General features: G+C 35.9%; 1 protein-coding gene across 2 annotated transcripts in view; it reads left to right on the top strand.

Moving 5' to 3' along the window:
* Nucleotides 1–27,499, top strand: part of CSMD3 (CUB and Sushi multiple domains 3) — a 1,392,034-nt gene that overhangs the window by 1,025,295 nt on the left and 339,240 nt on the right. For both annotated transcript variants that reach the window (XM_060393469.1, XM_027973090.3), the window contains one exon: nucleotides 14,449–14,618. In XM_060393469.1, the coding sequence (XP_060249452.1) occupies nucleotides 14,449–14,618 (170 nt within the window). The remainder of the gene's footprint in view (nucleotides 1–14,448; nucleotides 14,619–27,499) is intronic.

Genomic DNA, 27,499 nt, shown 5'->3' on the forward strand with positions numbered 1-27,499 from the left:
TTCCTGATATCCCATAGATATACTGAATTCATCATGTACAAAAGTTCACCAACATACACAAAGTAACTCCTCTTTCTATAATTTTTATTTTTTATCTCCTCTTCATCCATCATTTTAGTCCAAGTTCTCACCACCTTCTAATTGAAATACTACAATAATCTTCTCTAGGTCTTTCTCCCTTTAGGAAGCCAGGGCTATAATCCATTCCCTAGAGAACTGCCTTAATGAGTTTTTCCAATATGACTGTATTTTTCACCTTAAAATGCTACAATGGATTTCCAGTGCCTGTGTGATAAAATCTGAATTTCGTAGAACAGCATATAGAGCCACTGGTTATTTTAACTGTGTCAGTCCATATGTGTTTGCATTTTAGTGGTTTCCTTGGCCTGGAATCTCTTTTCCATATATTTTTATTAGCATTGGAATCACTTCTTTGAATCAGACTAAGGATGACCTACTGCATGAAGTTGTCCCTGACATTATTTTCTTATTGATACTTTAAAATGTATAGATTCCTCATTTTGGCCATCCCAGGCAATTGCACAAACTTGTATCACATTACAGATTGCATATTCATACATGTACCAGTTTCCCTGTCTATCTCTCCTCTAGACTACATATTACTTTAGGACAAGGGCTTATCCTAAAAACCTAAATAACATAGTACCTTGTGTGTCTTTAAGTATTATTGTTGGTAATATTATTTATAATGAATAAATAAACAGCACAGTAGACCCTCAATAGCTGTTTATGGAAGGAAGAAACCATGAAAGGACGATGTTGGATTATAGGAATTCCTTCACACTTTTTCACTGGATATTTTATATTTGATTAAAAAAAATGCTTTGAACTTATAGAATGAGTCTGCATGGCCATAATGATTACTGTGATTTTTCATAGTAAAAAAAATGAATATAGAAAATGCATTAAAATGAATCTTAAGGCAAAAAATATCAAATCACAAATTAAATTCTTCTACTGGAAATATTTTAATACAGTTGATTTATACATAATTTTAACAAGCACTAATTTGTTCTTGGTTATATACACAAATTATATTTAGAGAGTCTAGAAAGAGAAAGCCAGTTATCACTATTGTCTAAGAATAGCAAAGGGAAGAAAAAAAAACTGACTTTATACAAGTAATACTAATGGTTCTCATATTTTCAGTGTTGTCATAAGGAAATTAATAACTTTTTACACTTTAATTTTTACTTCTTTCTAAAATCCAAACATTAATACCAATTTCAGAAAAAAAATCTGGTAAAAATTTTCTAAAAAACAAATGTGTTATTAATACTGCCAAGTCATGAAGGAATATTAGACATGTTCCTAAATATATTAAATCTCACTAACACATTTTATTATATTTTACATTTTATATGCTCTTTTCAAAAAATTTTAATATATCTGAAATTGGTGTATATCTCACATTCAATGACTACCATAGTTTATTAGTAACATGTTTTCTTTTCTTAGAATCATGTAAAATAATGATGACTCTTACAATAAATGGTGTTTTAATTTGATGAAATACAATAGAAATTAGATTTGAAACAAAATGAGCTCAATTAGATAATAAAAAGTAAAAAAAATAAAAATAAATAAATCCATATATTTGACACAAAATATTGATTGATTTGAATATAGCAGTTTGAATCTTCCCACACTCTCTTCTATGAACATAATCACATATTACCATTATTTTTCCTCTAGCAATAATTAAACATATGGAAGTATATTAATGCTGCACCTTTCTTAACACTCCATATGTTTAGGATTAAAACCTTTCTAAGGTTTTTTTTTTCTTTTGAATAATATAAGTTGAGCTTATTTTAAACACTTTCATGAGGCATTTTTAAAATAACCCATGATGCTTTCAAAATGAGATTCAATTGCATTGCAACTTCCTTTTGTTTATGAGAATGAGTCTTAATATAATGAAAAGTTATTTATTTTTGTTTGTTTTTTATCTATTTTAATTGGAGGCTAATTACTTTACAATATTGTGGTGGTTTTTGCCATTCTTAAAAATAATTGTGAACTTCTCTATTCATAGACATTTTCAAATTTCCCATTCAAATTACTGAAAAATGTTTTACCAGTTTATCTGAAAATATATAATGGTATGCACATATTAGACACCACCAGATTTTGTTGTTTTGTTTATTTTTAATACCTCAGTAATGGAGATAAATGATGCATAGGCTGTACTGTTTTTTTGTAAGAAAAACTTGAAATTCAATGGGTATCCTAGTTCTACTGAATTCCACACTGTAGCTGTAACTCTTATCACCTGAATTCAGTACACATATCTCTCCTACCCCAATCCAAACAAAGCCACATTCACTGACATATTTTTAATTCAGCAAAGAGTTTAATATTGATAATGCAAATAGATTTGTTAATTTGTAGGTTTAAATTTTTAAAAGGTATTTTATATGAGTAGGACTTGTTTTTCATAAAATAAAGGAATCGTAATAAGCAGAATGTAGACTGGAGATTGCATAGAACATAATTATATTCTATAAAGAGAATGAGAGACTATTCTCTAGAATAATGTTTTCCCAATATACTGCTAAATTGTATAATGTTTTCATATTATTAATTCATCTGATTTAAAGATAATCATTCAGTTAAAATCAGAAGAGATATTATCACCTAATTAATAGTGATTATTTTACATTGATTATTTTGTAGAAAACTCATAATAACAACATGGCACTAGTGGTAAAGAATCTGCCTGCCGATGCAGGAGACACAAGAGATACGGGTTCAGTCCTTGGAATGGGAAGATCCCCTGGAGTAGAGCACTTGTCAACCTGTTCCAGTATTCCTGCCTGAAAAATTCCATGGACAGGAGCCTGGAAGGCCACAGTCCTTGGGATCACAGAGTCAGACATGACTGAGCAACTGAGCATGCACACGTATATTAACAAATTTAGGCTTTATAAGTTAGTGACATTAGTTATCAAAAACATATATTCATTCTAGACCAAATAATGAAAAAAGAAAAAAAGGTGCTGAGCTTACATTAAGGTAGGGAAAATTGTGCTTTCTTCAATTCCACAAAATATTGCAGACCCTGAACTTTGATGCAATAGTTTTCTAACTCAAAATCTCAAAACAAAAATTTTATGAATGTAGTGTAGCTCATTCAGTCTTCTCCTCTATTCTTCATCTTCTACCACCCACTTAGTGACACTCTCCTTTCATACATACCTCAGAAAAAATATTCCCCCCCATCATACCAGGTAAACAACAGAGACCTTACCTCTAAATTAACATTGCATGCATGCTTAGTCACTTCAGTTGTGTCTGACTCTTTGTGACCTTATGGACTGTAGCCCACCAGGCTCTCCTCTGTCCGTGGGAATTCTCCAGGAAAGAATACTGGAGTGGGTTGCCATGCCCTCCCCTAAGGGAACCTTCCAACCCGAGGATAGAACACACTTATCTTATGGCTCCTGCATTGGCAGGTGGGTTTTTTACCACAGTCTTTCTCATACTGTATCTTTCAGTTCTCAGAACCTTTTATGGGCACCTCATTATGTTTTCAGACCCATTCCTTCTGTGTAGGCTATTCTTTCTCCCAACCCACCTTCTGCCATCACTAATTTCAATCCTTCAGGGAAGTCTTAACTGTACTAAAAAAAAAAAAAAAAAAAAAAAAAAATCAGGGCTTCCAACTACCTGTGTTCACATACTAAATGTTTATTTGGATAATTACAAAGTAAACATCTTTCTTTCTGCTAGAAAGTAAATTATATGAGGAGCTGCAACATGCTACCTCCTATGCCCAGTATACAATAAAGATTTCATAAATGTTATCAAATGAATTGATCAGTTTTTCAAAATCGGAATATATTATTATCTGCTTCTAGCCGTTTCAAATATTTTAGTGTACATTACCTACCAATATACTCTGTTAAGCTTGCATTTATTATAGCAAATGTTTCATATGTATATGTGTGTGTGTATATATATATATATATATATATATATATATATATATATATATATAGGCTTTCTTGATTGCTCAGCAAGTAAAAAATGAGGCACAGGAGAATCAAATTTGATCCCTGGGTCTGCAAGATCCCTGGAGAAGGAAATGGCTACCACTCCAGTATTACCGTTCATGGGGTTCTCAAGGCAAGAATACTGAAGTGGTTTGCTATTCCCTTCTCCAGTGGACCACATTTTGTCAGAACTCTCCAACATGACCCGTCTGTCTTGAATACCCTTACATGGCATGCCTCATAGTTTCATTAAGTCAGACAAGGCTGTGGCCCATGTAATCAGATTGGTTAGTGTTCTGTGAATCTGGTTTTCATTTTGTCTGGCCTCTGATGGATGAGGTTAAAAGGCTTGGGAAAGCTTACTGATGGGAGATACTAGCAGTTGGGCAAACTGGATCTTGTTCTGACCATGGTGGTACCATGCTCCATAAATCTTCAGTCTTCTGCTGATGGGTGGGGCTGTGTTTCCTCCCTGAGGCCAAACTATGGTGGGAGTAATGGCTGTAATGGTTCTGTTTGGTTCAGTTCAGTCACTCAGTCTTGCCGACTCTGCAACCCCATAGACTGCAGCATGGCAAGCTTCCCTATTCATCACCAACTCCCAGAGCTTCCTCAAACTCATGTCCATCGAGTTGGTGATGCCATCCAACCATCTCATCCTGTCAACCCCTTCTCCTCCTGCCTTCAATCTTTACCAGCATTAGGGTCTTTTCCAATGAGTCAGTTCTTCATGTCAGGTGGACAAAATATTGGAGTTTTAGCTTCAGCATCAGTCCTTCTAATGAAAACTCAGGACTGATATCCTTTAGGATGGACTGGTTGGATCTCCTTGCAGTCCAAGGTATGCTTAAGAGTCATTTCCAACACTGCAGTTCAAAATCATCAATTCTTCGGCACTCAGCTTTCTTTAAGGTCCAACTCTCACATTCATACATGACTACTGGAAAAACCATAGCCTTGACTATGGACCTTTGTTGGCAAAAGAATGTCTCTGCTTTTTAATACACTGTCTAGGTTGGTCACTACTTTTCTTCCAAGGAGCAAGCGTCTTTTAATTTCATGGCTGCAGTCACCATCTGCAGTGATTTTGGAGCCTCCTAAAAATAAAGTCTCTCATGGTTTCCATTGTTGGTAATGGTGACCTCCTGTTTCCATTCGCTATAATGGTGACCGCCTTCAAAAGGACTTATGCCAGCATGTTGTGGTTCCCTGGACTATTGTATTCAAGGCCTCTACCCTGTAGCAGGCCACTGCTGGCCCATGCCTCCCCTGGAGAGTCTTGGACACACACAGGCAAGTCTGGCTCAATCTCTTGTGGGTTCATTGCTGCTTTCTCCTGGCACTTGGTGAGCACAAGGGTTTTATTTTTGTGCCTCCAAGAGTCTGTTTCCCCAGTCCAATGCAAGTTCTGTAATCAAATCCCACTGGCCTTCAAAGTCAAATTCCCTGGGGGTTCTCCGTCCCTTTACCAGATCCCCAGGTTGGGAAATCTGTTGTGGGCCCTAGAACTTTTGCAACAGTGTAAGAACTTCTTTGCTCTAATTGTTCTCCAGTTTGTGGGTTGTCTGCTCAACAGCTCTATGGTGGGTTTAATGGTGACCTCCTCCAAGAGGACTTAAGCCACATGCCACACGTCCAAGGTCTGCTGCTGCCAGAGTCCCTGTTCCTATGGCAGGCCACTGCTGACCCATGCCTCCACAGGAGACACTCAAACACTCAAAGGCAGGTCTTGCTCAGTCTCTTGTGGCGTCCCTGGGTCCTGGTGCACACAAGGTTTTGTTTGTACCCTCCAAGCATCTCTGACAGGTATGTGGTTTGATTCTAAACATGATTTTACCCTTCCTCCCATTTCGTTGGGGCCTTTCCTTTGCCCTTGGATGCAAGGTATCATTTTTTGGTGGGATCCAACATTCTCCTGCAGATGATTATTCAGCAGCTAGTTGCAATTTTGGAGTTCTTGCAGGAGAAGATGAGCACACATCCTTCTACTCCACCGTCTTGTCCATGGAAGAAAATAGGAAAAACCACTAAGCCATTCCGGTATGACCTAAATCAAATCTCTTACAATTATACAGTAGAAGTAACAAATAGGTTCAAATAGATTCACGGGATTAGATCTGATAGACAGAGTGTCTGAAGAACTATGGGCTGAACAACAGCAACAACCAGTATTCTTGCCTGAATAGAGGAACCTAGCAGGCTATAATCCAATGGATTCCAAAGAGCTGGACATGATTTAGTAGCTATTACCTTATATATGTAATTCATCATAGCACCTGACTGAAACCATAGCATTGCACTGATGCAATAAGTCACAGATTTGTTTGTTCCATGACAGCTGCACATCTATACATGTCATTATGATGGGAGATTACTATTTTTCAGCTCATCTTTTTTCAACTCAACTTGGATTTTATAGTTTCCCTTACTCAAACTCTTCTTTACTGTGTGGTTAGCTTTTTTGTCTTTTTTTTTTTTTTAAATAACCTTACCTTCCTGGAATTAAATAGCCATTCTCCTCTCTTAAGGTTAGCGGTTCTGCTGCTAGATTCTCTTGTCAGTTAATTGTAATGTATCTTGAGAATATTCAATAACAATTTGCCAATAATATGCCTTGTAAAAACATGCGTGATAGTTACATCATATATAATGAAAAATATCGTAGTTTAAGTATTTTTCCTGGACATTCATGAACATTGCAGCCAGGACTATTTATGGGAATTATACCTGATAATTCAATGTAATACTGTTTGATTTATTTCTTACACTATCACAGCCACCTGACGCTGGAAAGAACTGTAACAGTATTATTTCTTATTCAGTCATTTTCTTCTTTATTTGGACCCTAAAAAAGCATCCCTTGGGACTAGAGGTTGTGCTTACAAGTGGGGAAAGCAAAATGTACAAAGGCTTGGAATGTGAGACTGTAGCAAAGGGCCAATAGCTGAGGATAGGCAAATTACAAAGTCCAGGGGAAGTAATGGTGGGTAATAGCTAGAAAGGCAAGGGTAACATTTTAAATGGCCTTATGTGACATTCTGTGGATTTGATTTCCTGATGTTGAGTATTTGTTAGGCATAAAGTACAGGATTAGATTTACATTTGGAAAATATCACTTAGTACGCAACAGACATAGAAATATGTTCATTGCTAGACTTGAAGTGAAAGTGAAAGTCGCTCAGTCATGTCCGATTTTTGTGACCCCAAAATCAAAGATGAGATTCCATGTGAAAAGTTTATTAACCACATAACTTCTGGGGTTTAGCACTGTGGCTAAATAAGTTCCTCCTTTACTTATTGTTAGTAGAACATTTTATTTTATTAAAACTCATGAAAATTAAATTTGTTTGCTGTTAGCACATTCTGAACAGATTTTCATCTTTGTATGTTTAAGATGTTTCCATGATATGAGACCATCATTCCAAGCATTAATAATTATGTATAATAGAATGCAGATTTATACATTATATGTATTCTGACTACCAGGATATGCCCCAGCTTGCGCAAAATAATGCTTTTAATTTTTAATATAATGCCTTTAAATAGTGTGTGCATCAAAGTATAAATTAAAAAACGATCCAGCTCAGTTTATCTGGAATAGTCTTAATTTACAACTGCTCTGTGGGATAGTTATTAATAATCCCTCATTTCACACTAAAAAGTGATTTTGATCTGAAAGAGAAATTATGTGTTCACCCCTTTAATACCATGGACAATGACAGATAAATAAATCTCAGCTCTGATACACACCATTTGTCCAGTTTTAGCTAGGAAGCTCAGTTTGATGTCTTCATCTATAAAACTGGAGAAAATAAGTTTTACTTTGTAGATTTGTTACAAAAAATAAATGCAGAATTCGCTTTATGGATGTGAAATCCATGCAGTCCCACAGTAGGGGCTTCATGCTGAGAAGGGCCATGCTTAGTTTAATGTTCTATTGATCTCTTAAAATTCTTAACATGTTTTCAACAAGTACAGTGCATTTCAAGTTTGTTCTGGGCCCACAGTTTATAATGAGTCCTGACTAAATGAAAAATGTGCTAATTTAATTCAGATTTTCTTCCTTTATTCTTCTGTTCTGGTTTCAGTCCTGATTGTTATTTCACCAAATTTGTAGCTATTTTACAATGGAAATGTCAATGGACGTAGTAAATAAATAAGAATAGAAAAAAGTTTTGAGCTAACGTGAGGATTATAGCCTGGAGACAAGCCTCTCAGATAACTTAAAGAATTGCTCCAAAGAAGCATAGTTTTTAGTACAGTTTTATATCCTTTCAGAACAAAGAAAAAAAATCAAACAAGTTAGGAATACATCATTTCAAGGCTTCAAAAAAAAAAAATCGCCATGTGTATAGTGAGTCAGAATGTCATCTGCACCTGTGAAGGGAGTCTTATAAATCAAAGGAGTACCAACATCGGGATCTCAGGAAAGGAGACTTTTAATATTTGTTTTTAACATGGGTATTCTTTACTTCTGGTCAGTGTAACTTATTTTTTTTAATTATTGAAGCAAATGTGCAATATATTTTTGGTAAACTACAAACAGGCTGTTTTAATTGGCATAAAATTCAAGTTAAATCATGAATTAGCTGGAATGATTTCCCTATACTTCAATATGTAAAAATGTCTTCCATTAGAACCAACTGAAATATTGAAATATGACCAAAGCAGGTTATTTTTCATATAAAAGGAAACTCTCCTTTAAATTCTATACTAAAAACCAATGTTTAGATTAGAAGTCACTTAATACCTATTCTGTCTAGTCAAGGCTATGGTTTTTCCAGTGGTCATGTATGGATGTGAGTTGGTCTGTGAAGAAAGCTGAGTGCCGAAGAATTGATGCTTTTGAACTGTGATGTTGGAGAAGACTCTTGAGAGTCCCTTGGACTGCAAGGAGATCCAACCAGTCCATTCTGAAGGAGATCAGCCCTGGGATTTCTTTGGAGGGAATGATGCTAAAGCTGAAACTCCAGTACTTTGGCCACCTCATGCAAAGAGTTGACTCATTGGAAAAGACTCTGATGCTGGGAGGGATTGGGGGCAAGAGGAGAAGGGGACGACCGAGGATGAGATGGCTGGATGGCATCACTGACTCAATGGATATGAGTCTGAGTGAACTCTGGGAGTTGGTGATGGACAGGGAGGCCTGGCATGCTGCAGTTCATGGGATCTCAGAGAGTCGGACATGACTGAGCGACTGAACTGAATTGAACCATGATATGTTCAGTTAACATAATTTTAATATCATAAATAATTCTCCAAAATTAAGAAGAGACTGTTGGTTTTCACACCTAAATGCCTTCCTATCACACTGGGGCAATATATATATATATATATATATATATATATATATCTCATAAACTATTTTTCACACCTAAATGCCTTCCTATCACACTGGGGCAATATATATATATATATATATATATATATATATATATATATATATCATAAACTACTTTTCTTTATATACAGCATGATGCCACCATTATACTTATAGATAAAATATTCATATTGATAGCTTTAATTTACTGAGTTCTTGTGCCCGACTCTTTGTAACCCATGGACTCTAGCCACCGTAGATTCTTCCATCCCTTGAATTCTCCAGACAAGAACCCTAGAGTGGATACCCATCCCCTACTCCAGCATGTCTTCCCAACCCAGGGATCAAATCTGGGTCTTCTTCATTGCAGGCAGATTCTGGTCTGAGCCACCAGGGAAGACCTGGTATGCCAGTTCTCTGCTAAATGCTCTACATGTATTATTTACATATAATAACACACACACAAACATCCCTTGAAGAGGGTATTATTATTTCCACTGTAATAATAACAGTTTTGAGGCTTATAGAGAAAAATAACTTGAAAAAACCATATAGATAAAAGATAGAGCTTAATTTTAAAACTAACCTCTGAATATCAAAGCTTCGGCTATAAATGAGTGTTTCAGTATTTTGCAAGCTATTATATTTTCAGACCTCCATGATTCTATAGAATCATAACATAACATAATTTAAAACTGTCTGCATTCCCTAATAAATAATCTAACTAATAAACATATGTATATTCTGGATCTTCTGTATTATCTGAGAACATTTATCATACCCCATGAGCATGCCTAGATTCGAATAAGCTAGTGAGGAGGAAAGCAGGCAGATTTAAAATAGAAATGATCAGGGACAAGGCAAGGATGTCCTCTCTTGCCACTTTTATTAAACATAGTTTTGGAAGTCCTAACCATAATAATCAGAGAGGAAAAAAAAATAAAAGGAATCCAAATTGGAAAATAAGAAGTAAAACCGTTGTTGTTTGCAGATGGCATGATACAGTATATAGAAAATCCTTAAGATGCTACCAGAACATTACTAGAGCTTATCAATGAATCTGGTAAAGTTGCAACATGCAAAATTAATACATAGAAATTTCTTGCATTGCTATACACTAACAATCAGCATCAAAAATAATAAAATACCTAGAAATAAAACTATGTAAGGAAACAAAAGACCTGTACTCAGGAAACTATAAGATACTGATGAAAGAAATCAGAGCTGACACAAACAGATGGAAGGGTATACAGTGTTCTTGAACTGGAATAATTAGTACTGTCAAAATGACCATACCATCCAAGGCAATCCATAGATTCAGTGCAATCCCTATCAAGATAACAATGGCATTTTTTGCAGAATTAGAACAAAAAATGTTCACAATTTGTTTGGAAGCACAAGAGACCCAAGTAGACAAAGCAATCTTGAGAAAGAAAAACAGAGGTGGGGGAATCAGGCTCCCTGATTTCAGAATGTACTACAAGGTGGCAATAATTAAACAGCATGGTACTGGCACAAAAACAGAAATATAGATCAATGGAACAGAGCAGAAAGTCCATAGACAAACTCAAGCTCCTCTGATCACCTAAACTTTGACAAAGAATGAAGGAATATACAATGAAGAAAAGTCATTTCAATAAGTGATGCTGGGAAAGCTGACCACTACATGTATAAAATAAAGCAAAAATGAAATTAGAACACTCCCTAACACCATACACAAAAATAAACTCAAAATGGATTAGAGCCTTAAATGAAAGACTGGAGATAAAACTCTTAGAGGAAAATACAGACAGAACACTCTCTGGCATAAATCACAGGAAGATCTTTTTCAATCCTCCTCCTAGAGTAGTGAAAATAAAAATATATAAATAAACAAATGTGACCTAATTAAGCTTAAAAGCTTTTGTACAGCAAGTTCAGTTCAGTTCAGTCACTCAGTCATGTCCGACTCTTTGCAACCCCATGAATCGCAGCACCCCAGGCCTCCCAGTCTATCACCATATCCTGAAGTTCACTCAAACTCATGTCCATCAAGTTGGTAGCAAAGGAAACCTTAAATAAAACAAAACAACCCAAAGATGATATAAAACATTTGCAAAGGAGGTGACCAACAAAGGATTAATCTTCAAAATACACAAACAGCTCATTCAGCTCAATATCAAAACAAACCAATCAGAAAATGGGTGGGAGATCTAAATATGCATTTCTCCAAGAAGACATGCAAATGACCAAAAGCACATGAAAAGATGCCCAACATCACTAATCATCAGTGAAATGCAATACAAAACTACAATGAGAAATTGCCTCACACTAGTCAGAATGACCATCATCAAAAAATCTGCAAACAATAAATGCTGGAGAAGTGTGGAGAAAAGAGAACCCTCCTACAATGTTGGTGGGACATTGGTACAACTATTGTTGGTACAACTATTATGAAGAACACTATGGAGGTTCCTTAACAAACTAAATGTAGAGCTACCATATGATCCTATAATCCCACTCCTAGGCAGATATCTCAAGAAATCCATAATTTGAAAAGATACATGCACCCCAGTGTTCATTGCAGCACTATTTGCGATAGCCAAGACTTGGAAACAACCTAAGTGTCTATCAGCGGATGAATGGATAGAGAAAATATGATACATGCGTACAATGGAATATCACTCAGCCATAAAAAGTAAAGAAATAATGCCATTTGCAGCAACATGGGTAGACCTAGAGATTATCATACTGAGTAAAGTAATCAGACAGAGAAATGATATAGCTTATATGTGGAATCTAAAAAAAATGATATGGATAACTTATTTGCAAAATAGAAATAGAGTCACAGATGTAAAAAATAAATTTATGATTACTGGGGGGAAAGTGAAATTGAAGTGTAGTGAAAGTCACTCAAGTTTGTCTGACTCTTTGCAACCCCATGGACTATACAGTCCATGGAATTCTCCAGGCCAGAATACTTGCGTGGGTAGCCATTCCCTTCTCTAAGGAATCTTCCTGACCCAGGGTTTGAACCCAGGTCTCCCACATTGCAGGCAGATTCTTTACCAGCTGAGACACAAGGGAAGCCCACTGAGGGTAAAAGAGGGTATAAATTAGGAGACTGAGATTAACATATACATACTACTAACTGTTTGCAGTGCAGAAGATGCAGGAGTCACAGGTTCAATCCCTAGGTCAGGAAGATCCCCTGGGGAAGGAAATGGCAACTCACTCCAGTATTCTTTCTGAGAAAATCCCATGGAGAGAGGAGCCTGGCAGGCTACAGTCCATAGGATCGCAAAGAGTCAGACATGCCTGAGTGACAGTACAGCACAGCAGAATGGGAAAATAATCTAAAACAGAGTGTGTGTGTGTGTATATGACTAACTTTGCTGTACAGCAGAAATTAACACAACATTTTAAGTCAAGTACACTCCAGTAAATTTTTTTTTAAATAAAATAGAAATGATTTTTTCCCACTAAGTGAAAAATGTATTATGTTATGGTGTCCTATACTGATGAGTTTCTCAGTAATTCAGATGATAAGCGGTGAGGGCAAATTGAATTATTACACAGCATGATCCTTTGGTTGGTAAGATCCCCTAGAGAAGGGAATGGAAACCCACTCTTGTATTCTTGCCTGGAGAATTCTGTGGACAGAGGAGCCTGACAGGCTACAGTCCATGGGGTCGCAGAATTGGACATGACTGAGCAACTAACGCTTCACTTTTCATAGTGTAATTAAAAGCATAACAATCTCTACAAGTTTGTGCTCTATCAGCTGGTTCCATATTCATGTTGTGAAGCACAATTTAGTTTCAAGGAAACAAAATCTTCTGCTACATAAGATATATACTTTAAATCAATATCGGGAGTCTATGAAGTTTTTTGTTTTTCTTTTACCTTAAAAGTACCTTGAAGGAGCTTTACTAGGTGACATGTCATGTGACTAGCTGATTGTTAGCATCACATCACTAGTTTTATTATTTTTTTTCTATGTTGATATTATACTGACTACTCCCTCTTGATCATTTTCAGTTCCTCATTAGCCTTTTTCTTCTGCCAGATTATTGTTAATGTTTTAGCATTTAAAAAGTAAAGCAATTCATCATCTTTCACCTTGTTGTGTATTTGTTGTATACTCCCTATGACTCTTCCCATGAATCATTAATTTAAAAATCTTATTTCTAAAAAGTAATAACCTTGAATAATATGACTCTCCCTGGCCTATGAAATGGTAATATGAAGCAAGTTATTAGATAAGATAGAAAGCTGAGTTCATTGAATTTCTGATACCTAAAGAGCATGTTTGGGAATTATAAAGACTCATTTGATTTTGCAGTATTACTACAATCTTTTTAAAGTAATATATTAAAATTAAATTTTAAAAAAATGAGAAATTCATAATTGTCTTTAAGTGGTTAGACACTAAAATTTCGCAAAGTTAGTCCTGGAGAGTTAGCAGTATCGTGTGCTGATTAGAGAGTGCCTTAATCCATTCTATCTTTGAAACTAGGAAAATTGATAGAATTTCCAAAGATGCCCAAACCTCTGCCATTGTTGATTGGTTTCTGGGTTTTATCTATTATATTCATTTTCAAAGACACTGTAGACTTTATTCTACTTTTTGTTACTGAAGTTCTTGAATCATATAAATACTGACTAGTGGGAGGAAGAAGGGGCAAGTTCAAAAAAAGGTAAAAATGAAAAGATTAAGAATCATTCTAAAAAACTAATTTCTTTACTTTTTAAAAATTTAAAGTAAATAGATTTTAAAATAGTAAATTAGTTAGAGATCTACAAACTTAAAATGCATCCTGCAAGTATCTTGCTCTCATTCTTTTTCCATGCTGTCCCTTCATCCAAGGCTGGAAAATACTGAAACTATTGTGTATTTCTATTTATGTACAAGTATTCTGTACAAGGGTAGTAGTTTAGTAGTTCCTTCTTCCCATCTATTGTTTGAGAGGGAATCAGTCATCTTTAACACAGAACCATTCTGTACATTTTGTTCATGTTAAACTCTAGTTAAAGTAAAATACATCTACACTTACATACTTTACATTACTTTAAATGATAATGCTTTCTATTAAACTGTGTTTTTTCAATATTCTGTTTTACCTGCAGCTGAATGTGGTGCATCTGCAACAAATAATGAAGGCATTTTGCTCTCTCCAAATTATCCACTGAACTATGAAAACAACCATGAATGCATTTATAGTATTCAGGTTCAAGCAGGAAAGGGAATCAATATTTCAGCCAGAACATTTCATTTAGCACAAGGAGATGTTCTTAAGGTAAGTGAACTCAGAATATTTATATTTTGATCATTTTAATCGTTAAGTATTCATTAATGTGTGTATATAATCGACTATAAATTTATTCTGCCATTCATAGGTTTAAATTACACATTATTTATCTATGAAACATAATCAACCCATAAATGGTAATTTATTTATTTTTATTTTGATGTTTTTTAAGTAACTTATTTAACTCTGTTGATACAAGGAAAACTCTATGCATTTATGACTATGGAAATTTTATAATTTATGAATAAATCAAACTAACAATATCTATACATTATTTAAGAAAAATATACTGTGTCAATAATAAACATTGAAGTAATTTTTAAAAATTTATTTTAAAAATTTGAAATGATCACATTTAAAGATATAAATAAGGGAAATTTCCTGGTGGTCCAGTGGTTAGGACCTGGTACATTAATTGCTGTGGCCCCAGATTCTGTCCCTGACCAGGTAACTAAAATCCTGTAGACTGCAAGGTGTGGCCAAAAATTTGTTTGAAAATGATACAGTAAATATATATTTTAATATGTATTGATCCATGTTTTGCAAATTAAATATTTTGATAAATATAGTTGATATTCATTATTGGAATAATGGTAAACACTTCTATAAAATCACATATAAATATTTTTAAAATGATCACATATATTTTTCTCATTATCAAAATGTCCTTAATCCAGCTAAGAAATTTAAGATATTCTATTTTCACTAATCTTGAAAAAAAAAATTGTGATATCCCATATTGGGGTTGGGGATTTTTATTGAAGTGGTGATTTTAACATTATAAATTATGTCCTTTTAAAAAGAATATTAATTTGGCGATAATTGTTGGTTGTCTAGCACAAACAGTTCTGTATGCTTGCAGCATTTGTGTAGGTATGGGAAAGATTTCCTTCAGTACACCTGGATGTACGCAATTTTATTATTAAAGCCATTATTGGTTTTTGTGCTTTTGCCCTATAGGCAACAAAACTTCACTTTGTATATAATATCTTCAATTTCTAGCTCATTTTTTGGGTTTTCCTGTTAAAAATAAATTTATTTGCTAAATTGGAGTCAAATTGAGATTAATGGAAACCTTGTACTTAGAAGTAAGCCAGTGCTTTTTCTTTTCTTTTCTTTTTTTCCTGGCTAACTATGGGGGAAAAAAAATGTAACAAGACATAGATCAGAAGTATGAGTGTAGCTACTAATCTGTATCACATAAGTAACAATAATAAACATGCATTTATAAGTTAAAAGTCACAAAATGCTTCCCCCTGTCTACCACCATGCTTCCTAAAATATTTTTCTCCTCTCAATGTTGCTTGAAATTTATATATCAATTTTCCATACTAAATAATGTTTATTACTTGGAAAATCCATTTGGAATAATTGGTGATACCTGTTTAAAAAAAATAGTCCTATATGTTTCTCAGAATGCTTTCTGATTAGTGTCTTATCATTTGGAATAAGGTCATACGCATTTGTTATGTGTGTTACCTTGAGGAAGAATGGAATTCAGTAATGAGTGACAGTGTGAGGGGATTTGATGGTGAGAGACAAAGGAAGGCAGGAAAACTCAATTTCAAGCTCTGTAGTGGATTTCATTAAATAGTGATTTTTCTTTCATGAGTGAAAGAATAAAAGTATATATTCCCATAACTTTTTTTATTTTTATCTTTCTTAGAATAAATATGTTTTCCAAAGTTGAAAAGATTATTTACTAAATATTAACCTGAAAGCATAACAATTCAATCACCCTCCTACTAATAGTCTAACGTGGGATTTATTCTAAATTATTATTTTAAAATGACTTTGGTAAGTCTCTATATAGAGACCATTGGGGATGGGCTTTTAAACACTGTTTGTCTTCATGGTCTCTCCACCAGTATAAAATGTAAAATGCCTATATGTTATTCTTCTCAATAATCCCAAGAACAACTATCAGTTCAAAGATACCTATTGACACAGGCACAGTTAGGCATGCACAGGTACACAGTGTACTTTGCAGTGGGCAAATGATTAATTCTCAGAGATTGGTAAAGCCAGAGTCCTCTCAGGATGGAAGGTAATTTGCCTAACTGCAAACTAACGCAACATTCAGAAAACTAGGATCGTGGCATCCAGTCCCATCCTTTGCCAGGGGAGGGTGTAATTTCCTCAATTCTGTATTGTCACACCAAAAATTTGAAGCGATGGACCAGCATTACAGCCTTCAGACAGACCTTGGACAGACAGACTGTGTCACAGCTCTTGGACAGATCAGTGTTACAGATCCATGGTACAGTTCAGTTTTATTTAGAAAATAAAGGAAAATATATCCTTGAGGCATGAGGACATGCCCACCCAAAAGACGTGAAGAGTAGAGAGAGATCTAAGAGACAGGGAGAGAGCAAGAGAAAGACAGAGAGACACAGAGAGAGAGAGAGAGATAGAAAGAGAGTGAGAGACAGAGAGAGAGAGCAAGAGAAAGACAGTGTGAGAGAGAGAGAGAGAGAGAGTGAGAGACAGAGAGACAGAGAGTGAGAAAGAGACAGAGAGAGGGAGAGAGAGAGAGGGAGAGACAGAGAGAGAGACAGAGAGAGAGAGAGAGCAAGAGAAAGACATGAGAGACAGAGAGAGTGAGAGACAGAGAGACAGAGAGTGAGAAAGAGACAGAGAGAGAGAGAGTGAGAGACAGAGAGAGAGACAGAGAGACAGAGAGTGAGAAAGAGACAGAGAGAGGGAGAGAGAGAGAGAGAGTGAGAGGCAGAGAGGGAGACAGAGAGAAAGAGAGAGCAAGAGAGACAGAGAGACAGAGACAGAGAGACAGAGTGAGAAAGAGACAGAGAGAGGGAGAGAGAGAGAGTGAGAGGCAGAGAGAGAGACAGAAAGAGAGAGCAAGAGAGAGAGACAGAGAGACAGAGTGAGAAAGAGACAGAGAGAGGGAGAGAGAGAGAGTGAGAGGCAGAGAGAGAGACAGAAAGAGAGAGCAAGAGAGAGAGACAGAGAGACAGAGAGTGAGAAAGAGACAGAGAGAGAGAGAGAGAGAGAGAGAGTGAGAGGCAGAGAGAGAGAGAAAGAGAGAGCAAGAGAAAGACAGACAGTGAGAGAGAGACAGAAAGAGAGAGCAAGAGAGAGAGACAGAGAGACAGAGACAGAGAGACAGAGAGTGAGAGAGAGACAGAGAGTCAGAGACAGAGAGACAGAGAGTGAGAAAGAGACAGAGAGAGAGAGAGAGAGAGAGTGAGAGGCAGAGAGAGAGAGAGAAAGAGAGAGCAAGAGAGAGAGACAGAGAGACAGAGACAGAGAGACAGAGAGTGAGAAAGAGACAGAGAGAGAGAGAGAGAGAGAGAGTGAGAGGCAGAGAGAGAGAGAGAAAGAGAGAGCAAGAGAAAGACAGACAGTGAGAGAGAGACAGACAGAGAGTGAGAAAGAGACAGAAAGAGGGAGAGAGACCTGGCCCTTTGGCTCCTCTTTTTATATATATCTTCTCCCCCACCCACCAGGCCTGCCCTATGTAAATTGGGCTAGCCAGGAGTGCTGTTTGTTCTACCTGAGGTCCTCACTCTGGTCCTCAGACTTTCCTTTCTATTTTTTTGTGGGCTTTTCCCTTCCTTGTCTTTTAGCCACCACCATTCTGGACTCCTTTTTCCTATTCTAACCACCAAACGACTTCATGACAAATAGATGGGGAAACAGTGGAAACAGTGACAGACTTTATTTTCTTGGGCTCCAAAATCACTGCAGATGATGACTGCAGCCATGAAATGAAAAAACGTTTGCTCCTTGGAAGAAAAACTATGACCAACCTAGACAGCACATTGAAAACCAGAGATATTACCTTGCTGACAAAGGCCCTTCTAGTCAAAGCTATGGTTTTTTTCAGTAGTCATGTATTAATGTGAAACCTGGACCCTAAAGAAATCTGGACCATATGCTGAAGAACTGATGATTTTGAAGTGTGTTGTTGGAGAAGACTGTTGAGAGTCCCTTAGACTGCAAGAAGATCCAACCAGTCCATCCTAAAGGAGATCAGTCCTGGGTGTTCATTGGAAGGACCGATGTTGAAGCTGAAACTCTGACACTTTGGCCACCTGATGCAAAGAACTGACACCTTAGAAAAGACCCTATTGCTGGAAAGATTGAGGGCAGGAGGATAAGGGACAAGAGAGGAAGAGATGGTTAGATGGCATTACCGACTCGATGGACATGAGTTTTAGGAAGATCTGGGAGTTAGTGATGGACAGGGAAGCCTGGTGTGCTGCAGTCCATGGGGTCACAAAGAATCAGACATGACTGAGAGACTGAGCTGAACTGAACTGAATCCATCAGAGGCCATCTTCATCCACAGGACTTTCCAGTATTAAACTTAGTAATCACTTCTTTTGCTCCATTCCAACTAGGACATAGGAAGAAATAAGAAAAACAATTAGCCTATTACTGAACCTTTTATCCCTTGACTGAGAGCAAAGAACAAAACAAATAATAAATGAAGTATGTATTTTAATCTATATCTGTACGCACACAGACACACAACTTTCCTTTCTGAGAACCCGTCATCTAGGCTGATTCTCATTTACTCACTCACCTACTCTCTCTCTCCCTCCTCCTTCTTATAAACACCTTAGTTATCTGAATATTTATTGGAAGGACTGATGCTGAAGCTGAAACTCCAATACTTTGGCCACCTGATGGAAAGAGCTGACTCATTTGAAAAGACCCTGATGCTGGGAAAGATTGAGGGCAGGAGGAGAAGGGGACGACAGAGGATGAGATGGATGGATGGCATCACTGACTCAATGTACATGGGTTTGGGTGAACTCCAGGAGTTGGTGATAGACAGGGTGGCCTGGCATTCTGAGGTTCATGGAGTCACAAAGAGTTGGACACGACTGAGCGACTAAACTGAACTGATCTGTAACCAAACTAGTTAAGTTTCAGTAGATCTAGAGAAAATTGGTTTAGTTCATCTCCACCTGGGATTAAGGCCTTTTATAAAGCTCTCCAGATTTTGTGATGACCAGCAAGTTTACCTTCAGCAGGCAAGAATATTGAACTTCCCAATCAATCACTCAAACTATATAGCTTAATTAATTATTTTAATTAACATTTTTAGGTGGTGTTTATCATATGCAGGCTTTAAACAGTCACTAGTAAGTTGCTCTGCTTCTCAGCTGAATAGGACAAAAATTGAATACTAATCAGAACTACTATTTATGTTTTTGTTATCGCTGTATTTGTTTTTATTTTCAGAAAAAAGCTAAGCATTATGTTTAGATAAAGGAATGTAGCAGGGGGACAAAAGACAATCTCTTACTATAGTTGGCATTGTGAAGTTTAAAGTCTTACTTCTTATGTAGAAGTAGAAAGTGAAATTGAAAGTTGTCTCTGACTCTTTGTGACCCCATAGACTATACAGCCCATGGAATTCTTTAGGCCAGAATACTGGAGTGGGGAGCCTATCCCTTCTCCAGAAGATCTTCCTAACCCAATAATCAAACCAGGGTCTACTGCATTGCAGGCAGATTCTTTACAAGCTGAGCTACCAGGGAAAAATGTCTGTATTTGACAACCAAGTCACAGTGTGTTATTATTAGGCCTCATAAAACCCTTCATTTTTTCTCATACTGAAGATCACAGAAGTAAAATGGTGTGTGACATGCCAGTCAGCTTTGAGGGTAGAGTTGGGACTTCAACAGAACCACAAAGCTAATGCTCCTGAAAACCTGACCCTTCGTTTCACTCCCAACTCCCTCACTAAAGTCTTATAATTGACTACACATTATATAACTGTTGTAAAGATATATAAAGATCTGAGTACAAACAAATGTTCTCTTTTGTTACATATTGTCTTTGGAGAGAACATTGTAGATTTGAAATATTTGTAAAAAATTATTTTTTTCTTTTTCAAAATTTGAGATCTAACTCAACTCATTACGAAAATTATATAAATTCTTAATCAACCTATAAAACAAATGGCCAAATTGAAAATTCTAGTATCCATGAGCAGGAATAATTTGAAGGTTTGAATAATTATGCTCATGTACACGTATAATTTCTCTCTTTTGATGTTACTTTTTTTGCTCTTGGGTCCAGATAACACCTTATTTTTTAATTCATTAGAGTAATGAGTGGGAATATACTTTCTAATACATTTCTTATGACATTAGCAACAACAACAGCTTTGAGTGTCCATAAGCAGATAATCACAAGGGTGTGATCACTCACCTAGAGCCAGACATCCTGAAATGTGAAGTCAAGTGGACCTTAGGAAGCATCACTACGAACAAAGCTAGTGGAGGTGATGGAATTCCAGTTGAGCTATTTCAAATCCTGAAAGATGATGCTGTGAAAGTGATGCGCTCAATATGCCAGCAAATTTAGAAAACTCAGCACTGGCCACTGGACTGGAAAGTGTCATTTTTCATTCCAATCCCGAAGAAAGGCAATGCCAAAGAATGTGCAAACTACCACACAGTTGCACTCATCTCACATGCTCACATGCTCACATACTCAAAATTCTCCAAGCCAGGCTTCAGCAATACGTGAACTTTGAACTTCCAGATGTGCAAGCTGGATTTAGAAAAGGCAGTGAAACCAGAAATCAAATTCCCAACATCTGTTTGGTCATCGAAAAAGCAAGGGAGTTTCAGAAAAAATATATATTTCTGCTTTATTGACCTTTCCAAAGCCTTTGACTGTGTGGATCACCACCAACTGTGGAAAATTCTGAAAGAGATGGGAATACCATACCACCTGACCTGCCTCTTGAGAAACCTGTATGTAGGTCAGGAAGCAACAACTAGAGCTGAACATGGAACAACAGACTGGTTCCAAATAGGAAAAGGAGTACATCAAGGCTGTATATTGTCACCCTGCTTATTTAACTTATATGCAGAGAACATCTTGAGAAACACTGGTCTGGAGGAAGCACAAGCTGGAATCAAGATTGCTGGGAGAAATATCAATACCATCAGATATGCAGATGACACCACCCTTATGGCAGAAAGTGAAGAAGAGCTAAAGAGCCTCTTGAAGCTGAAAGTGGACAGTGAAAAAGTCAACTTAAAGCTCAACATTCAGAAAACTAAGATCATGGCATCCGGTCCCATCACTTCATGACAAATAGATGGGGAAACAGTGGAAACAGTGACAGACTTTATATTTTGGGCTCCAGAATCACTGCAGATGGTGAATGTAGCCATTTAATTAAAAGATGCTTGTTCTTTGGGAGGAAAGTTATGACCAACATAGACAGCATATTAAAAAGCTTTACGTTACTTTGCCAACAAAGGTCCATCTAGTCAAGGCTATGGTTTTTCCAGTGATCATGTATGGATGTGAGAGTTGGACTGTGAAGAAAGCTGAGCGCCGAAGAATTGGTGCTTTTGAACTGTAGTGTTGGAGAAGACTCTTGAGAGTTCCTTGGACTGCAAGGAGATCCAACCAGTCCATCCGAAAAGAGATCAGTCCTGGGTGTTCACTGGAAGGACTGATGCTGAAGCTAAAACTCCAGTACTTTGGCTACCTGATGCAAAGAATGGACTCCTTGGAAAAAACCCTGATGCTGGGAAAGATTGAAAGCGGGATGAGAAGGGGATGACTGAGGATGAGATGGCTGGATGGCATCATCGACTCAATAGACATGAGTTTGAGTAAACTCTGGTTAGTTGGTGATAGACAGGGAAGCCTGGGGTGCTGTAGTCCATGGGATCTCAAAGTGTTGGACAGGACTGAGCAACTGAACTGAACTGAACTGAACTGACTGAAGCAGTTCATAATATAGGGTTTGACCTTTTAAAAATGGGATGGTCTGTACAAATGTCAAACCCTGATTCATTACAAAAGGTTTGATAATTGAAACATGGCAATATTCAAGTTCTCATCTATTCTTATGTAAGACTACCAAATTAATTGCAATTTTATAACAAATTAGTCTTTTCAAAAAGCTTCGTTAATGTTATTAAAGCCTGCAATGCCTTTCACCATATTAATTCTTGAGAAACCTGAATTCTACATTTCACATAAAAGTAATTCATTATCTGAACTAAGCACTAAATAAGGTGAGACTGTTCCTATGGGGGCATGGGAGCGCTCAAGTCCTCTCTGAGCTTCTGTATGCTATTACAGTTTCCTTAGCTTTCTAAATTTCTGAAAACTAAAAATAGATATTAAGACATATCTCAAAAATAATAATGTCCTTTAGAAAAAGAAAGCATAAGCTCAAATAAATAAAAATATACTTAAATATCCTGTTTTTAAATAGAAAATAAAAAGAAATAATAACCTCAAAGTTTCTGTGAGATTCTGATCAAACCTGACATAATCACTCTGTACCATAAATTTGTTTTAAAATGTAAGACACATTTTGTTTGTTTTATTTTCCTATTTGTATGATTGCATTCATATATATTTCAAACATAATTAGTCTTTGACTGTATATACTGATTTTTCCTTCCTTGTTGCTTTTATGTGTTCATATATATTTGAATACATGAAGTATTTTATTTAGAGGTTAAACAGCATTGACTTGATCATAACTATAAAACTCTTCTCTTTATAAAGCCTTCTAATTAACACTTGCTTTTCATTTTGACCTAAGAATTTATATACACTTCTGAAATTTCATAGCTGAATGATCACACTTCATTTAATTTTGATAATTATACTGGTGCTTCTACTTTATTTGTTTTCTGCCTTTTGACTTTACATTGTTAAATAAACGGTAGTTAGCTTTGGTGCTAAATTAGATTCTCCCAGCTGAGTTTAAGATAATTATTTTCATTTGAAAATTCAGCTCCTTTTTCATAAATTCTTCTTCAATGATTATTTAGAAATCATTTCTTAAATAAAGTTTCTTTTGAAAAAAGCAAAATGTGTGCTTCTGTCTTGAAAAAAATTAATATAAATATGTATCTCCTGTGGCAGACAGTTGGGTTATTTTTGAAATTTTTCTTTCGGTTATATATGTGGAGTGAAATAAGGGTCTCTGCTATTGTTAAACTCTTTTTATTATTATTGTTATTATTATTATTACCACTGAAAATTTAAGGAAAAAAATTAGGAGAGGCCTTTTTTTAAAGTTAAAAGTATATTTCAATTTCCATTTACTCAATTACAACTACTATTTATTTATATTTCCCCTTTATTTGGTTGTTTTTGACAAACTGAAAGTTCTTAAAATGTATCCACACTTGAAAGCAGAACTAGTTGAATCCAAGAAAACTTATTTATATTTAACATATGAATGAAATTATATGATTGTTAGCAGTAAGAGAAATAAAAGGAAAAACTTCTATGTGGTTGTGTTAGTCACTCAAGTCGTGTCCAACTTTTATGGCCCCATGGGCTTTAGCCTGCCAGGTTCCTCTGTCCATGGCATTCTCCAGGCAAGAATACTGGAGTGAGTTGCCATTCCCTCTCCAGGGGCTCTTACTGACCCAGGAAATGAACCCAGGTCTTCTGCATTGTAGAAGGATTCTTTACCATCCTAGCTATCAGGGAAGCCTATTCTGTGTGGTTACTTTGACAGTATTAACTACAAATTAGATCCACTGAGTCAATTGGTTACATGGTTTGATTGTGATTGTGTACCTCCAAACACAGGACTTATAAACTACAGCATATATAGAATCATAATATAACTGTATTCAGAAGTCTATTTATGAGCATAATGAACATTTGAAACTCAAACACAAAGGTTGTTTTTCCTGACAAGTAATGTTTCTTTGTCTCTGAATTATTCCTCATGAGTGCTATTCTTAAGAAATGAAAAGTTGACTCTTATGTACTCAGACAAACAAACAAAAATATTCCTGACCTAACAACCTCAACATTTGCTTCGGCTTTGTTGAAGATAAATTCTTGCTGATAACTAACAGAACTATATTTGTATGATAATTAGATTTCAAGAGGGGTTTCTGGTACTGCTATATAATTTTAGGGAATTATCCATACAGCCCTTTATTTAGAAGTCAAATATTCCTTAAATAGTCAACACATTAAAAAAAATGACAGAAAGATAAGAAAGCTGTGGTACATATACACAATGGAGTATTACTCAGCCGTTAAAAAGAATTCATTTGAATCAGTTCTGATGAGATGGATGAAACTGGAGCCGATTATACAGAGTGAAGTAAGCCAGAAAGAAAAACACCAATACAGTATACTAACACATATATATGGAGTTTAGGAAGATGGCAATGACGACCCTGTATGCAAGACAGGAAAAAAGACACAGATGTGTATAACGGACTTTTGGACTCAGAGGGAGAGGGAGAGGGTGGGATGATTTGGGAGAATGGCATTCTAACATGTATGCTGTCATGTAAGAATTGAATCGCCAGTCTATGTCTGACGCAGGATGCAGCATGCTTGGGGCTGGTGCATGGGGATGACCCAGAGAGATGTTATGGGGAGGGAGGTGGGAGGGGGGTTCGTTTGGGAACGCATGTAAGAATTAAAGATTTTAAAATTTAAAAAATAAAAAACTAAAATAAATAAATAAATAAATAAAAATAAATAAAAGGGAGACCAGTAAGATGTTTGCTGTTAGGAATTTAGTGAGCACGTTGAATTGATTTTATGACTCACTTCCTCTCTTTCTCACTCTTATTTCCACCTCCTTTTCATTGGTAAAAAAATAAATAAATAAATTTGTGGAGGCTGGAGGGTTATAGTATGAAGCTTTAGAGTACCACGGGCACAAAGGGAGAGAGCAGAAAATGTCTAGACACTGGAAACTTCACAACGTCTGGGCAGAAAAGTTATAAAATGTTGTTAGAAAAGAATACTAGGGGCTCTGAACAAAGCTACATTTATAAAGCATGTTAAATAAAAGCATTGTTGTCTTTGCAATGTTTAAAACCTGTATCTGTAATAAGAAAATATAAAACTATAAGTTCAGTTCAATTGCTTACTCATGTCCGCATCTGCAACCCCATGGACTGTAGCATGCCAGACTTCCCTGTCCATCACCAACTCCCAGAGCTTCCTCAAACTCATGACCATCAAGTCAGTGATGCCATACAAACATCTCATCCTCTGTCGTCCCTTCTCCTCCTGCCTTCAGTCTTTCCCAGCATCAGGGTCATTTCCAACGAGTCAGCTTGTTGCATCAGCTGGCCAAAGTATCAGAGCTTAATCTTCAGCATCGGTGCTTCCAATGAATATTCAGGACAGATTTCCTTTGGGATGGACTGGTTTGATCTTCTTGCAGTCCAAGGGACTCTCAAGAGTCTTCTCTAACACCACAGTTCAAAAACATCATTCTAGGGTGCTCAGTTTTGTTTATAGTCCAACTCTCACATCCATACATGACCACTGGAAAAACCATAGCTTTTACTAGGTGGACCTTTGTCAGCAATATAATGTCTGTGCTTTTTAATATGCTGCCTAGGTTGGCCATAGCTTTTCTTCCAAGGAGCAAGCGTCTTTAAATTTCACGGCTACAGTCACCATTTGCGGTGATTTTGGAGCTCAAGATAATAAAGTCTGTCACTATTTTCATTGTTTCCCCATCTATTTGCCATGAAGTAATGGGACTGGATGCCATGATCTTAGTTTTTGAATGATGAGTTTTAAGCCAGTTTTTTACTCTCCTCATTCACTTTCATAAAGAGTCTCTTTAGTTCCTCTTCACTTTCTGCCATAAGGGTGATGTCATCTGTGTATCTGAGGTTATTGATATTTCTCTCAACAATCTTGATATGATAATGCAATTTGTGTACCAAAAACAGAAACTAGGGAAAGAAAGGGAAGAAAGCAAAGACAGACAGACAGATTGACTTTGTAGAACTTGACTGACCTATTAGTAGAACTTAAAATTTAAGATTTTAATAGAAGATATAAAAAGAGATTAGTTACTGCTGAAAATTTAATTGTTAATGTGAAAGTTCCAGTGGAAGAAAAGCCATAATATAGAGGGAATAGAGATAAATTTCAGAAGAAAAATATGTAAAAGAATTACAATGCAATTTGGAGACTGAATATGTAAATAATAGGCATTCAAGATGGACATAAAATAAAATATACAGGGAATAATTAAATAAACCAGAACTCAAGAACATTTCCTTGGATTGAAGAATACCTGAACCCATAGATCAAAAAACTCACTATTTTATTTGAATAAATTAGATTATTAAATATAGTAATTTTTTTCTAATTTACTTTGCTAACATAAACATATCTAAAACCTTATAGGGATAATTTGATAAAAATAAAAAAGTTATGCATCGGCTTTTAGTTACAAATTTTAGAAAACATTATAAACAGGTAGTCAAATTAAATCCAACAATTTAGCATAAGAAACATATATCATACAAATTAATGTAGTGATAATAAAACTTCCATCATGTACCATCTAAGTATCATCTCTTAGGTGATGTGAACATAATGAATACCACTTTGGGGGAATATTGGTGCTTTGGCAAGATCACCAGATTAGAAGTTTAGTGACATAAATTTTACTCTTATGATAGGTCAGAAGTAAGACAGTTTTGGCAAAATACAAGTAACTTTCAGAAGTATTTTCAACTTTTCCTATTTGTTATCATTTGCAGAAGAAGCCCCCAGATTCAACTTCATAAAACTAAGTACTGTGGAATGAGATTTGTCAGTTAGAGTTGGTCTTTGTAGGTCAACAAATCATCATCATATCCAAGGTTTTATCAACTCTAAGAACTAATTGTCACACCGTTGGGAGTAATAGCTACCACACTAAAAATACATGCCTTAAAAAAGAATGGCAATATGCATTGTTGACAAATCCTCAGTTTAATTACTGTACACTTTTTGGAAAATAATCTGACAATACGGCTACATTTGAACACCCAAATTCAATGTATTAAATGTATGAAACCTTTCTTACTGAAATACAAGTACCAAAGAGAAATATGAGATAATATGTA

Source organism: Ovis aries, chromosome 9 (assembly GCF_016772045.2).
Source record: "Ovis aries strain OAR_USU_Benz2616 breed Rambouillet chromosome 9, ARS-UI_Ramb_v3.0, whole genome shotgun sequence".
NCBI lineage: Eukaryota > Metazoa > Chordata > Mammalia > Artiodactyla > Bovidae > Ovis > Ovis aries.